Source organism: Harpia harpyja, chromosome 2 (assembly GCF_026419915.1).
Source record: "Harpia harpyja isolate bHarHar1 chromosome 2, bHarHar1 primary haplotype, whole genome shotgun sequence".
NCBI lineage: Eukaryota > Metazoa > Chordata > Aves > Accipitriformes > Accipitridae > Harpia > Harpia harpyja.
This window is the reverse complement of record NC_068941.1, coordinates 63,378,883-63,393,446: the sequence shown is the minus strand read 5'-3', so window position 1 is coordinate 63,393,446 and position 14,564 is coordinate 63,378,883. Positions and strand designations below refer to the sequence as shown.

Below are 14,564 nucleotides of genomic sequence, written 5' to 3'. Positions count from 1 at the left end.
AACATTTGGTTTTTCTCCTTAATATAAATAGAGAAATGTCTTAGTCTAAACAGAGACGCTAAAATGGATGGTGCAGCCTGCCAGTGTTTTCCTGGCTTTTTTATTTCTGAGATCTTTCATGACCTGCCTCTGTAGTAGGTAATCCAGCACACAGTCCCAGAAGACTTGGGGCTCAGTATTTGCTCACACTTGCGTTTGGAAATAAACCCTAGGAGTAGTACTGTGTTGAGTGGATGATGGCAGTGAGGAAAGGGAGGGAACCTTTTCATTTGAAAAGCAGTCAGAAAGGGTGAAACTGCTTGTGGAGCTGGGCTGTTTCTCCTCTGCCTGGGAGCTGACTGCGCGAGGTGCTAACTGCCTTCACCTCCCTGCATGTCTGTCAGGTCTGAGGATGCCCAGTGCCTCGGAGATGGCCCCTTAGTTAATCACCCTCAGATAGAGAACAGATGTCTGGATGCATGTATACAAGAAGTCAACAGGAGGAGTTTGCCCTCAGCTTAGCACTGATGGCATACACTAAGTTGGAGTGCTGCTCTTGAGGTATCCAAGCTGTTTACTCAAGAAGTAAAGTACTGAAGAGAAGTAAATGGTGAAATAAGGAGCGGGGCAGGGAGGATGAAATGGGAAGAACTTTGTTTTCTTAAACTATGTTTCAGTTTGATAAAGCAGTTTTGACACTTGTCGCATCCATTTTCAGTAACGGTGAAGTAAATGAAAAGTTCCCACGGAATGGCTTACCTCTGAGCTTGTTTTTACATGTGTTTTTTGTTTATACAGTACCTGTGGAGAAACCTGAAATACTAATCACCATATATATCCCAGATAGCTTCTCTAAGAAGATCGATGCCATTATTCCCCCCAAAGTCCAATGATTAGCAGAGAAGAGTCTGTCCGTATTTACTCCCTGACCTTTGCATTGTCTCCCATGGTGACTGTTTTGCAAGGAAGGATCTCTGTGCACAAAGTAGCCAAGCCCTCCTTCAAATCTATTTAAAACTCACCCCTGCTGACAAGCCTATAAACATCTGTGTTGTAGCTAGGCAGGAGCAATACGGTGTTACTGATACCTGGTCCTCTCCTGGTCTCTCTCCAGCTGGGCCCTCTTACGGGGAATGGCCTGTGAGTTCCTTGTAGCAAGACTTTTTTTCGTGTATACCATGGCTTCTGCAGACAGCCCTCCAAATTGAAGGAAGTCTTTACATGCCACCTCCATTTAGAACATAATTATGAAGTATTAAAGTCCTGAGAAGAAGCTGTTTCAGTGCAGAGGAAGAAGCTAGAGCTTATTTTGTATTTTATTCCTTGCTTAAGGGTTCCTCAGTGGGAATATACGCCCACCAAGGAGCTAGCTTGACCCTGAGAACAAAGTAGTTAAACTATTTCTGTGCTCTCTTTTTCATGGAGACTGCATAAAATCATTTTCTGGGAAAGCAGCTATTTATTTTATTGCCTCATGGAGAAGATGGAATGCCCAGTTTTATTTGTTGGTTCCTTGCTTCCCTCTTATGAGCAGTAAAGAAACAAGTGGGTGAACTCTGCTGCTCCTGACCCTTCAAAGTTGACACGTCAGTGCTTCAGAAAGCACAGTCTACTAACACTGTGGTGAGGTCATCAGGGTACATAACAGTTCAGTTCATCAGTGTAATTAGTCCTGGAGAACCTGCTTGCCTCTTGCATGAAGCAATGCAAAACCCAGCAGTTTTGGTCTAAGTCTAACCTAAATCTTTGTTGTTCTTTTAAAATCCATTGATCTGTGGTGCACACAAAGGGTGTTTGTATGTTAGTGGGAAGACGAAATGTGGGAAACCAGGGAATCCAGAAAAATTATTACCTTCTGCCTGTATTTTGTTTGACACCCCTGGAACAGGGTTTTCTTCTGTTGTGGCCAATTGAATGAAATGTGTGCTTGGCTCTGTCCTTCACTAATGGCACAGGCTGTGTTAACAACTGTCATATCATGTTGAAGTCCTAATTTCCTAAATTCCTTCCAATGCTAATTGTCTCAGCATATTTATTTAACTGTATTCTGCAGGTAGATGGAAAAGTCAGCATGAATGGAGAAAATTTCAACGGCATGGAAGAGAAGGATAAAGAGTGTACAACAGTAATATTTACTCCTTCGCCAAGCAGATCTCTTAAATTTGATGGAGTAGCCAGAGGGGACAGGCCCCCGGTGGAGTTGAAGAAGGACCCCACAAGTGTTGAGCTCAGTTTACAGAGGCCTGCCACTCAGAGTGTGCACAAAGAGCCAACAGTAAGACCAACACGAACAAACCAGCCTTACTTTCTCTGCCAATTTTCTGTCTCATAACGTATTTAATCACTAACTAATGAAACCCGAGTGCTTATGTTTGCTTTATTTCAAGAGGGTGTGCCCAGACCAGGATAAAAAAAAAAAAAGAAAATTCTTTGTAAATTAAAGGCTTTTTCCTTTGGGATGTGGGTAGAGAAATGGGAGGGGAAGGTTCAAAAAACTTTTTGCAGCCAGCATCTTTTTTTTTTTTTTTTTTTTTTTTTTTTTTTTTTTGGAATGTCATGTAGCTGATAAGCATGCTTTAAATGTGCTGGGCCAGGGAGAAATCGACTCTGTGTCCCAGCTATTGTGCAGATTTATTCAGCGCTTCTCCTGATGGTAGCTGATTAGATCAGCAACATAATTGGACTGTGCGAGCCATTATAATTAGTCTCAGTTTTCAATTTTCAAAGAAGAGGATGTGGATGTGCTGGCAGTTTTGAGCATTCAGCTTTCATTCCCCTCTCAGAAATATTAGAAAAGGGGATAAGCTATTGAAATGCTCGGAGGGACCAACATGCTGCTTAATTGCCTTATCAAAGAAACAAATTAATTTTACCTTTTCATCTTTCTCTCTCCCCCTCTTCCCCAGAGAAAAAGGCAGGAATAAAACTGAAGCGTATCACAGCAGGAATCTAGATGCTACAAAACTGTAATAAAAGTAGATGGTAAAAACAAGAAATAAGGACTGGACTGCAAATAAAGCATGTAAAAGGGTTGCAAACAAGTGGCAGGAGGGGGAATTCTCACCATTCTTTTCTGTGTAACAACAAAGAGAATCAGAGATGTGGTGAGAGTTGAAGTATGATAATTTTTTGCTTTCATGTCAGATTTCCCAAGCATTGGCCAGATGGATAACAGGGAGCAGGCAGGGATCTGTCCTGGGGAGTGATGGTTCGTTCATGCCAAAGGGCTTGTGTCTTATCTTACTCCTCTGTTTCATGCCAGTCTCTGATCATGGACAACCAAGCCATGGAGCCTGCAGCAAGCATGGGAGCTGGGATGTGCTGTGAGCATGGACTTGATCCTGTCAGAGGGAACTGGTATAGAGTCAAAAGTGAATGATTTGCAGGAAAGCAGGCAGGGATGGCAGAGCAGAGGCTGCTCATGTCAGAATGAATTGGCTGTAAAGGAAAAGCCGGGTAAGCATTGCGTCTGATATGGGAGAGCTGGTAATAGGAATGTTTGGAGGACAGAGAAGAGCCTCAGCTTGCTGTAGATTAGAAGCACAATGGCGATCAGAAGAGTAGTCAAATGAAAGTGTTACTCTCTCCTTTTTTAGGATTCCCAGACCAGTATAGCTGTGGAAGAGTTGAGAGGAAATTCAGCAACAGAAACCACTGTTAGGGCTTGGGTGTGTTTGTACCTGTTTGATGCTCTCTCATCTTTCCCTTTCTAGAGCTTTGAAGATGATGTGGCCAGCTGAACACAGATTTTTCTGTGTCCAGTTTCTGCTTCCAGTGTCTTAGCCCTTGTGGTGATACTGGCAAAGGAGGCAGAAGAGTTTGAATTCTCAGATTCCTTGTGACTCTGACATTTGCAGAATACCTCTTGGTTTGTAAGCTTGAGTGCACTTAATGATGAAGCCTTCTAGAGAGAACGAGTGTGCACCCAAATGGTGCTATTGACAGAGTTTCTCTGCTCTAGCTAAGGATTTTATATTGCTAGCTTCACGATTTCATCAATAATGTGACTGGATAGTGCAAATCATTATAATTGCTCCTGGCGCTTCAGCTTCAAGCAAAGGTACGTGTGTCAAGCATGTCAAGGGCAGAGCAAGAAGAGAAGACTACTTTGAGGGGGATCTTACATGGGGAAACAAGTGGAATGCACTGAGCGTGATGGGGGGAAATAGAAGGAGACCTCCCTGTGGCTGGAAGGGAATTTGCCAGCCTAAAATAAGATTACAGATTCTGTTCTTTCTAGATGTTTGCTTCTCTTTACCCAGCTGCTTCATTTTAATTTTCCGGGTCCCCATGCGTTAAGGTAAGGCATGGGCAGTAATTTAGCTATTGAGCATACAGGAGTGCCCTGGTTCATGGGTGGGAAGGGCTTAGATGCCAGGTTACAGAGATGGGGCATGGTACTGACACTCAGCTTCTTCACTGTGTGTGTTGGGGCGCAGACCAGCAGCTCAATATGGATGCAGTCAGTCTGGGGCCTCACCTGCAAGAATCGGGCAGCTACGCTGCACTCCCTTCACTCAGCCTTCTCCCTGTACCTATTTCACTTCAGTTTCTGGACAACTAACCCAACGGTGTCAGCCTGCATCTGCAGAGTCTGAAATGCTAAACTCCTCTCTGAAGGTACAACCCCTACTAGGAAGGCTGGGAATCCAAATTAGAAAGGAAAAGAGCCTCCTGGGCTTGTCCCGTTCCTCAAAGAAAGCGGCCTTTTGCTGGGTAGGATGCTGAGAAACTCTAGCTGTCACTGTGAGCCCTCCAGAGGGGAAGAAAGGGTTTGCTTTTTGCCCCAGCAGGATGGGGCTTCCAAGCTACACATTCTTGGAAGTAAGAAAGCCTTCTGAAGCTGCCGCTGTATCGCCTCCCACAAGGAGAAACCAGGGCTATAGTTTTTGTCTGATGCTTAACCGTACTGAATTTTTAGGAGAGGAGGAGAAGACAACAGAAACAGGGATAGAAAAAGCAGCTGAGATGAAGAAGCAGAGCTGCCTGGAATGGAAGGAATGACTACATTTATTTTGCCTTGAGAAAACTTTTACAAACTGAGCATGTTTTAAAAGCCTTTTCTAAACTTGCTTTCACTACCTTTATTTTTATACTTTCCTTTATTGATGTAGTTCTTGTTAGCTATGTCCTTCCCAGGCTTTGAATAAGATTCACAGGCGCTAGTTCCTCTGCCTGTTAGAGATGCTGTTTCTAGGGCGTTTTTTTTCCCTCTAGTCGCTCTGAGATTTGTTTGGGGGTTGTATTTTATTCATTATTCATTTTCTGCTCCGAGTCGCTTTTGTGAAGTATATATTCCTTTTCATATATACGTTAGCTTTGGCCCTCCTGTCCTACCCTTCTGATTCTCTTCCTGTTCTTTGCGTGCCCCTTCCTCCTCCATCCCTCTTAGGGCTGCTCCCCTGCTGTTTCAGTTCAGTTGTCAAGTAGACTAGTCCTGTCTTCTCTCCACCTGGCAGACTTCCCTTTGAAGCTCTGTAGCCCGGCTCTAAATCTGTCCGGCTGGCCTCAGGCATTGTCTGCAATACTGGAAGATATTGTGCAGCTGTATTTCAACAGCTCTTTTGGCCTGAAGTTTGGAAAAAGGTTTAGTCAAGTTGCACCACTTCAAACGCTAATGTGATTGAGGTTTTTGGGGAGCTAGAGAAGTGTAGGGATCATTTCGTATGGGTGAGACATCAGCATTGGTTGTCTTTTTGATAGAGAACAACCCCATCTATATGTGAATCAAATAATGACTGGCAGTCAGAGACTGATTGGGAAACGTATGTAACTCCTGCCTAAATCTACTATGAAATGAGATGCAAAAAGCTGCAGCAGGTGGGAAGGATGGTAAAGAAAAATATTTTTAAGAAACTATACTTGTGTCTGTAATGTATAGGTAGAATACTTGGGGGGCGGGGGGTGGATTTTACAAGAGTCTTACCTTGACTCAAAGTAGCCTATCAAATTTAAGGCTAGGAAGGATAAATTTGACCTATAAGCAGGATGAAAATATAGCACTGGTGTTTGTGGAGCAAGGTGCTGCTAAGAGAGGCAGTAGGTGAAGCACACCTCTCTTATCGCAGCTGGAAAAACAGGGGCAAAGGCCCAAAGACTGACTGATCAGTCGGTGGCAATGCCAGCAATAACGTGAGAATCATCTCCTCACCCTGGTCCTACCTGTCAGCCATTAGGTCCTGTTTTCTTTCCATTATACAGAACAGTTGCGCACATTACAAATGCTGAGGAGTTGTGTCCTCTAGCTCTTTGAATCAGAAGTTGGCAAAGTAAATTGTTTTGTTTTAAAACAATATTTGTGCAGATTTTAGTGTAGGGGGATTAATTTGTCAGTGAGCAACATCACTTTATTTTAACCAATCTTTGTATGAGTATTTAGAAATTATTGGCTTGTTATAGCTCTAATTATAGCTTTGCTCTGATCAACCAAAAAAAAAAAATATAGGCAGCAACTTTAAAAAGATCAGGGCGGGGTGGTGATGGTGGCTTTCTTTTAATTTTTCACTAGCTAGCTTAAACTTGTCCATTTCTACTCACTGCATGCTTGGCACAAAATAAACTTTTTATATATATCCAAGTAACACTCTCCTTCATCTTCAAAAATCCACTGATTGAACTGAGATTAAAGTATAAGCTTTCTTGTGGTTGGGGATTGTTGGCCAAGCTACAGGAGAGCAGGGTTGAAATCCTGATTTTTACATATCTGGTAGGACAAGTCTTTGTTCTTTGATTCATTACAAGAAACACTTGTAGAGTTAAGTACGTCTGTTCCAGATTGACAGCTTTGCCTTGAACCACACATGGGAAGATGCGTAGAGGGCTGGACTACCTGAAGGGAGAAAGGTTTAGGATGAGAAGTGAGAGCAGCAAAGCTTCAAAGCAGCTAGAAGGGAACTCTGCTCAGGATTTGGTTACGAATCTAGCGTCCGTGTCTCCCGTCCTCCAGACACCCGTGCACTTTTTAGTGTCTGTGAGTGACAGGAGCTTATTTTACATCCCAATTGAGCAGTAATAACTCTAGAAAAATGACTAGCAGGAATACACTATTTCTTGCAACACTTTCAAGGCTTCTCTGTCAATTACTGATCCGCCCTCATCTTTGGTTATAATGGCTGGCTTGAGTGTAGCGTTATATAGCTGCCAGATGAGGCAGATAACTTAACGTGTCACAGCAGTGTTCTGGCTGTAGTACTACACTGGCATAGCATGTAAGGCACTTAACTGTGGCAGCCCAAGGTCATGCCACTGTTACCACTCACAACAACAGAAAATGCTAGCTTTGCTGAGGAAATCATCGTATGGAAATTTTACAGTCAATGATAAGTGTACAGTTTCAATCACAGAAGTTTGAAAGATGTGCCAGGCAATTTCTACATGTGGCTGTTGATACTGCAACTATTTTCATCCCTGAGTGATTTTACAGAATTTAAACTGTACTTCTGCCCTCATTCTTCCCGATACCTCTGCATTCTCGCTGCTTCCAGACAGCTTGTTTTGTCATGTTTTCATAGAAAATACAGTAACAATATTTCACATAATTTTGTGTACAAGTAGTGTTAATTGACCTACGTTTTGATTTAATTTACAATAAGGGTTAATAAAGTTCTACTGTAACTTCCTTTGGAGTGTGAATTCTTGTAGTAGTTGTGATGTTCGGTGTTTTAGGAGTTCCTAGTTATTGTATTTTTAGGGTTTTTTAAGGATGTAAGGTTCTGCCACGGCAATAGGCAATGTGGCTATTTCTGGCTTGTACGGTCCTAATTAAAGTAATACTTGGACTGATATCCTAGTTTATGGGATAAAAGTTCTGTCTGCCACAAACTGAACTAGTTTATTTTCATGCCTAATAGGTGTGTGATAACACTACATAGTCAGCTGTGCTTGTGTCTTCGTTAAATTGATACCTTGGTTAGCAGACCTGGGGTGTTGCTTTGTCCTCTGTTACTTTTGTGCTCATAACTGCAAATGCAACCACAATATTTAACTTTCCATCATGGACCAAGGCTTCTAAATCCTAAATGGGGAAGTTCACTTTAACTCCTGGGTAGCTAGATGCATGGGGTAATAAAAACACCAATCCAAGTAGACAGCATTCTTCAGTTTTCAGGAGTTAGTGAGGCAGTCTTCACACCAGTCTGGATCTGGGGGCAGAGATAACCACAGCCCCTACGCAGCAAAGTTTTTCCTGCTTCCCTTGAAGGTTTCATTGCCTGTGGCCGTGGACGAGCAGGTGTTGTGTGACCTTCCCTTGTAGACAGCTACAGCAGAGCCAGTGTATGAAGTGGCTCTGTGGTCCTGCAGAATGATGTCTCTGCCCGCATGGACACGTGTGGCTGCAGCGGGTTGGTGCTGCGAGGCTGCGTGGGTCCTTCATCCCAAAGCGTGGGAGCTCCTCTGAAACACCTCAGAAACGTCACTCGCCAAGTTGTTTGGTTTTTCAGTGCCCATGTCAAAATATGATCCTCTTAGGTAGAATGAAATGTTTGTATGCCTTTTTTTCATGTTCAGTGGTAACATCATCATTTGATTACAAAATATTTATGAAATGTGAATGATAGTCTATGCTAGAAAAGACATTTTTTACCAGCTGTATCGGTACAAGAATTTTCTTAAGTGTATCATATACCTGTGGATAAAATACTAGATAATATTACATTATTTGGTATTATAAATAGAATTAGTTATAGTGGGAATGGGAGTGTTCCCCAGTGAAGTTGACTTAATTTTTTTATAAATTACTTACTAATCGGTTTTATATTTTTAGCATTATGTCACTGGCATTTAATTGCTCAGCAGAGGGAGGAGGAAGTGTCAAGTCTCGTGAGCAGGAACAGAACTTCAGCAGCATGCCATTGCAAAATTCAGTTTTCCTGCAGCAAGTAGTAGCTCGCTCTTTTTTACTCCTCTCTGAAAGAATTTCTATAAATAACATCTATGTCTGTACCTGGTTCAACCTCCAGGATATAGGTAATGGGTAGATTTAGTTATTGAACTTGTGCAGGTTAGCTACATGACACAGCACCATGTTTAGGTTCCTGAGGTAACTCTAGACCCAGAGGTGATAAAAGTGCATCATGTCTGTGCATTCACTGAGCTTTTTAAACCCTCTGAGAGCCCAGCGTGGCTGTGCTCTTTCCCAGCTCTAGCTGCCATCGGCACTTAACTTCCCTGAGTGTATGTAACGCTGTTTAACACTTTTTGTATCAGCCCCAGTTTATCAGTGTTTGTAGCTTTAAAGCCTCAGAGATTGAGATTAAATCTGAATTTTTTTTTTTTTTTTAAATTTTTCAGTTTGGACAGTTGCTTTTTGAGAGTGGAGGGTGAATTCCATTGCTTCACCAAAAATAATAACAATATAAACATTAATGAAATCTGCAACAATTTCTTTGGAAGGGCTTATGCTTTGGAGCAGTGGGTAGAGTTGTCAGGTATGTGCCGCTTGCTTTTTCCAGTTAAAATCTACCTTGTTTAGGGCAAACCCTGAGCTTTCGAAAATAGCCATTTGTTTAGGTTTAACAGAGGTTTGTAGGTTGTAGAATGACAAAATAATTCAGGTTGTAGGTCGCTAGCTGAGTCTTCTGCTCAAAGCAGGATCAGGCATGAGATCAGTCTGGGTTGCTAAGGGCTTGATCATTCAAGTCTCGAAAACCTCCAAGGACAGAGATATCAGAACCTGTCTGGGCAGCCTGTTACGCTGGCCTGAGTGTCCTCGTGGAGAAAAGAAATACTGATTTCTGCACTGAGCAAGGTTGGGAAGGGTTTCCAGTAGCTTCTCCCCGGCTGCTGTTGTGTCAGGAGCCAGAACTGAAGCTGAAGGAGAAATTTTCTTTAGTTGCAGTGTTCTTCTGCTGGGGCTTTCAGTGAGGAAGCTCTCACTGAAACACAGGCTGGCATCAAGACAAGCTAGGGAAGGGAGAGGTGGGTTATACAGGAGAAAAGAGCAACAGAATGGCAAGGGGCCAATCTCTGGGGCACAGGACTTGCGGTCTTTGGAGTATTTCTCTGAGGATTTTTTAGCCTGTGCCTCATCTCTGGTGACTGTCCCTCCTTGGAGTGTGTGACACATGGAGGGGGAGCTCCCTGCCTCCTTTGCTCTTGGTACAGGCATGCTCACAGGTGGACGTGGTGGAGAGGAGGTCCTCAAACTTCCCATGCTGCCTTTTTGGAGTGTGTATTTCACCTTCTGCCTCATCCAGTTTGAGAACCGGTTTTAGGCAGGTGGGGGATGTGTCCCCATGCCTTGCTGGGGGCAGAGGATGAGGGTAGGCGGAGGTGAGGGTGCAGTGGAAAGTGCCAGGCAGCGGGGAGGATGGCGGGCACCCAGCCCCGGCAGGCACTGGAGGAGACGCGCTGCCGCTTCCAGAGGCTCGGGGCTGTGATCTGGCGCCTGTTCCCGCTGCGAGGTGACGGCACAGCCCTTGGCAGTGTGGGCTCCTTCTGTTGTTTCCGGCACTGCTCGCTGCCCGCTGGCCTTGCCTGTCTCTCTGCCCCTGGCCATGGCCCCACACCAGTCCCCACCATTTCCTCGCAGGGCATCTTCCCAGACACGTTCCCTGCCCCTCTCCGGAGCATGCCTCCCTCCAGAGAGGAGAAGAGAGGCAGGGGTTCCCAAGCACTGCTGACAGCAAAGCTCTCTGGAGCCGAAGTGTGTCTGCCGGCGTTGGCATCCTGTTGGCACTGCCAGCAGACGTCCCCGATGACCGAGCGGTGAGAGCCCAGGTCTGCTCTTCACGGGGCACGGACGGATGAGAGGCTGTAGGCTCACGTGGGTCTGTGGGGATGGGAAACAGGATCTGTGCAGAAGGTGGAGGTCTGAATCCTGTCCCCAGAAAAGAGGAAATTTCATCAGATTTCCTCCCTTGCAGCTGTTAATAAGATGGAGAGGTGGGAGGAGGACAGGAAAGCAAGTCTACAATAGACTATTTCTGAAATATGTTACTTTTTCTTTCTAAAAGTAGTCTGCTTTTTTTATTTTCCTCTGTTGAATGTGCTATTTTCTAGATCTTTCATGCATTAGAAGCACTGTGTGGTGGCTGATGGGTTTGCTGCAGATTTTTCCTAATTTGCCTACTGGGAAAGCAGATGTATGGTGGAAACTGCTAAATAGATCAGCTGAAGTGCTACCCTTGTTTTGACAGTGTGGTTTTAGATCTGCAACAGCCTTGTCCTGGGTCAGGAAGCTGGCTTTTCAAAGGGATTTGGATTATTGGCTGCATACGCTCTCACCGTATTTTTTCACTCCTCTCTTAATAGTGTTTTAAGTATTTCATTGCCTTTAATACTGACTCTGGCTTTTCCCTTCAGATAACAGATTGTTTAGACAACCGTGAAATAAAGGAAGTATTTAATTGCTTTGCCACTTTTCAAACCCTAGTACGTGCTATGTGTTCACTAATGCATACGTTTTTGTGTTATTCTGGAAGAGGAAACTAGGGGTGAAATGTATGCTTATCTCCAGCTAACACAATCCAAGATATCCTACAATTTTAAAAGCTTGTCGGAGCTATTCCAAACCGACGGCATGATGGTTGCTGATGAACGGTTTGAAGAGGAGATTAAAGCCCAGTGATTCAACACCCAAGCGGCACATACCGCTCCGAAACGTACTCCCCAGCTCCCTGCTGAGCTCTAAACCAGTCCGGTTCAAACACATTACAAAGAAGCAGCAAGTACTGCCTTGAGGAATTAACACATACTTTTATTTCCACTGTACTCACTGTATCATTCTCTGCAGGCCTCCCCAGTGGAAGTGGATAGAGCGGCCAGCCAGCAGGTCGAGGCCAGCCCTGGAAGTGCGGGACCTGGGAGCCCGGCCTGCCCGTCCCCAGGTGGGTTGCTGCTGGTGCTAGTGCTGGTGCTGCCCTCGCCCCTGCCTTTGCCCACCGTTGGGGCTGGGGTTTAAGCCCACCCTGCAGCTGGAGTCCGATAAGTGCATCTGCAGCGGCACCAAGAGGGTTTATTAGAAAATGCGGAGGATGTCAAAAAGCTCGACCTAGGAAAGAAATTTTTTGCAGTAAGAACAACTGTTCACTGCAACAACCTCCTGAGGGATGTGGTCGAGTCCCCGTGGCGGGAGGTTTTCAAGGTGCGACCAAACAGGGGGCTAGACAATCGCCTTCCCCACGAAAGGTGGGACCAGCTGATCTTTCGAGGTCCCTGCCAACCTGGGCCGTTGTGGCATTCTGTGGTTGAAATGACACACCTGACTGCACCTTGCTCAGGATGCGGGTTGTCTGCTTTGCCGTTTGTGTGAGTGAAAAGCTGGTGACACAGTGTGTTGTAACCAGAAAGCAATCGGGGCAGAAACTGTCAGTCAGTAATAGCTTCTGTTTAACGCTTTCGACCCCCCTGCCAAGACGTTAAGAAATGGGGAAGAAGAAGAACAAGGGGCACTTCAGGCCTTGTAGGGGCTTTAAATGGACAGTATTGTGCGCACTCCTGATTTTCTGCTTTAAAGCCTGTATGCATGATTCCTAATCTGGTGAAAGGAATTTGCTGGTAAAATTAGAAGCTATTTTCCTCAGAAGGGTCTGAAGCATTACCTTTGAGTAGACATTTTATGTACTGCCTGCTGTCATACTAAGTTCATGGTCTTTTTTTGTTGTTCATTTTTTGAAATGGGTCTATCAAAGTTCAGCTTGGTATGGGTAAGTAAAAAAATACTATTTGAAGTAGGTATTTAAATGAGATCTCTGGCTGTAATTGGTATATAAGCATAATGCTCCTATTTGTTGAGGATAAATGTGACTTAAACAATTGATCTTTGCCCTCAAACATCAATTCCCCCAAGATTAGAAGCATATCCAGCATTTTCTGGATGTGCTGCAAGACTCTGAAGCTCATGGGCTGTTAGCAAGGGCTCATTAGGTGACTTAATTACTTTGGCTTGCAGATGCCAAAGCACAGAGGTTAACAGTCTTGAATTGCACCTGGCAGGTAATGTAGAAGCTGCAATCTTGTGGTGAACCAACCAAATTCTCCTCTCAAGAGTCAGCAGTGATGAGCAGGTGATATTTATCTACAAATCACAAAGCCACCTTGTGTCAGGCTCCACACATGTGAGAAATGCCAAATGTTAAGTATTGATAGCAAAGTTTAATATTGGCTAGCAAGGAAAACTGAGAGAGCATTGCAAAAGTTGAAATGGTAAAGGAACATGGGGTTTCATTATGTCTGCTTTGGAGGGATAGATGTGGTCCAAACTCTGTGACCTTCTTGTAGAATAAGCAACCTCCTCTGCTGTCTAGTCCAAGCCAGATATTTCCATGCTGTGACCCCTGTGCCACTAATGGTGTGGGAACTGCTCCAAAGTGGTGTGCATCTGCCTGGCAGCAGGAGTAGCTCTTGCCTCTGCTTGTGTGCACATTCTTAGTGGAGCCTTGGGGTGCATCGCTTTCTTAGCTTACTGTCCTAGCCTGCCAAAAAGGTACATTCAGAAGCTGCCACTACTGCTGTGGTTGGAGAGGGGGCAGAATCTGGAGCTGAGATTCTGCTTTAGGAGGTTAGGGAGATGTCTGGGTGCTTATGCAGTGCCTGCGATGCTGGCAACTGCTCTGCTTCCAATGGTGGTACCAGCTGACAGTAGTTTAGCTGTCACAGTCCTCACCTGTAGGCCCATGCGCTCCTGGTCCCTTGTCCCCTAAACCAGCATCAACTTGTTGGGTTTTTTTAAGACCTGAATGACAACTAGCTTATTTCAGTCCAAGGCTTCCTGTTAGCAGAGTTTGTTTGCTGTCTGATGCTTGACTGACGTGGTTTAGTGGAAACAGGCAAGCTGAAATATCCTCCAGTGCTGACAGTGAGACTGTGTTAACTGTGATACACCTACTTGTCTGGGTAGTGCCTTAGGATAGGATTCATCACACAACTTCAGTAAAGAGATCTATACCTCAGTAGGCATGTTGTAGGTTACAGCTCATCTCAGCCGAAAAGGAGTGTCTGAAATAGTTTGGGTGACTCTTCCCCAAGAACTACCTCTCTTTTGACCATGAAGGGTGTCCCATGATGCCCAAGTCAAGTGTAAGCACCTATATTTTGTCAGGTGACTTTCACTCTTAAAGCCTTGTCTTCTCTGAGAGATTAATTTTGCCTGTGTTGAAGAAAGAAGATTATTTTTTCAAAACATCCAGTAAATGGGCTCACACTGTATCCAGTAAGAAATTAGATTGCAAGAAATAGGTCTACATTTTATTTGAAAAAGTATCTTAACCTTGTAACATTATGTTTTATATGTGGGGTTTAGGTTCAGATCAAAAGCAATTCAAGTCAACTGCAGCTTGTGCCAGCCCTGTTGTGAAGAGATTAGAATTTCTTCCCAGTCCTGTCCCTTCAGAGGAAGCTGCTTCAACTGAGAAAGATGTGAAGAAACCTGAAATGGAGCAGCAGAAGGAAGCAGAGCTTCCTGCTACACCAGAGGTATGTATGGGCAAGAAAGGAGAGGGAGCGGAAAACAAAACGAAAAAAGAAGAAAGATCTCACGCAGAAGTGTTTATTGTGCAAGTTGGTATTTATATAATGTCACTTCGGGAGTTTGTTGAAAACAATCTGCCAGGGAATGACCCTGGAGGATGGTTTCTCTGCCAAAT

At 44.3% G+C, this 14,564-nt stretch overlaps 1 protein-coding gene across 9 annotated transcripts in view; it reads left to right on the top strand.

Moving 5' to 3' along the window:
* LIMCH1 (LIM and calponin homology domains 1) overlaps positions 1-14,564 on the top strand; it is a 181,726-nt gene that overhangs the window by 145,502 nt on the left and 21,660 nt on the right. For all 9 annotated transcript variants that reach the window (XM_052780170.1, XM_052780171.1, XM_052780172.1 and 6 more), the window contains 3 exons: positions 2,033-2,254; positions 11,714-11,807; positions 14,222-14,394. In XM_052780170.1, coding sequence (XP_052636130.1) covers positions 2,033-2,254; positions 11,714-11,807; positions 14,222-14,394 — 489 coding nt within the window. The remainder of the gene's footprint in view (positions 1-2,032; positions 2,255-11,713; positions 11,808-14,221; positions 14,395-14,564) is intronic.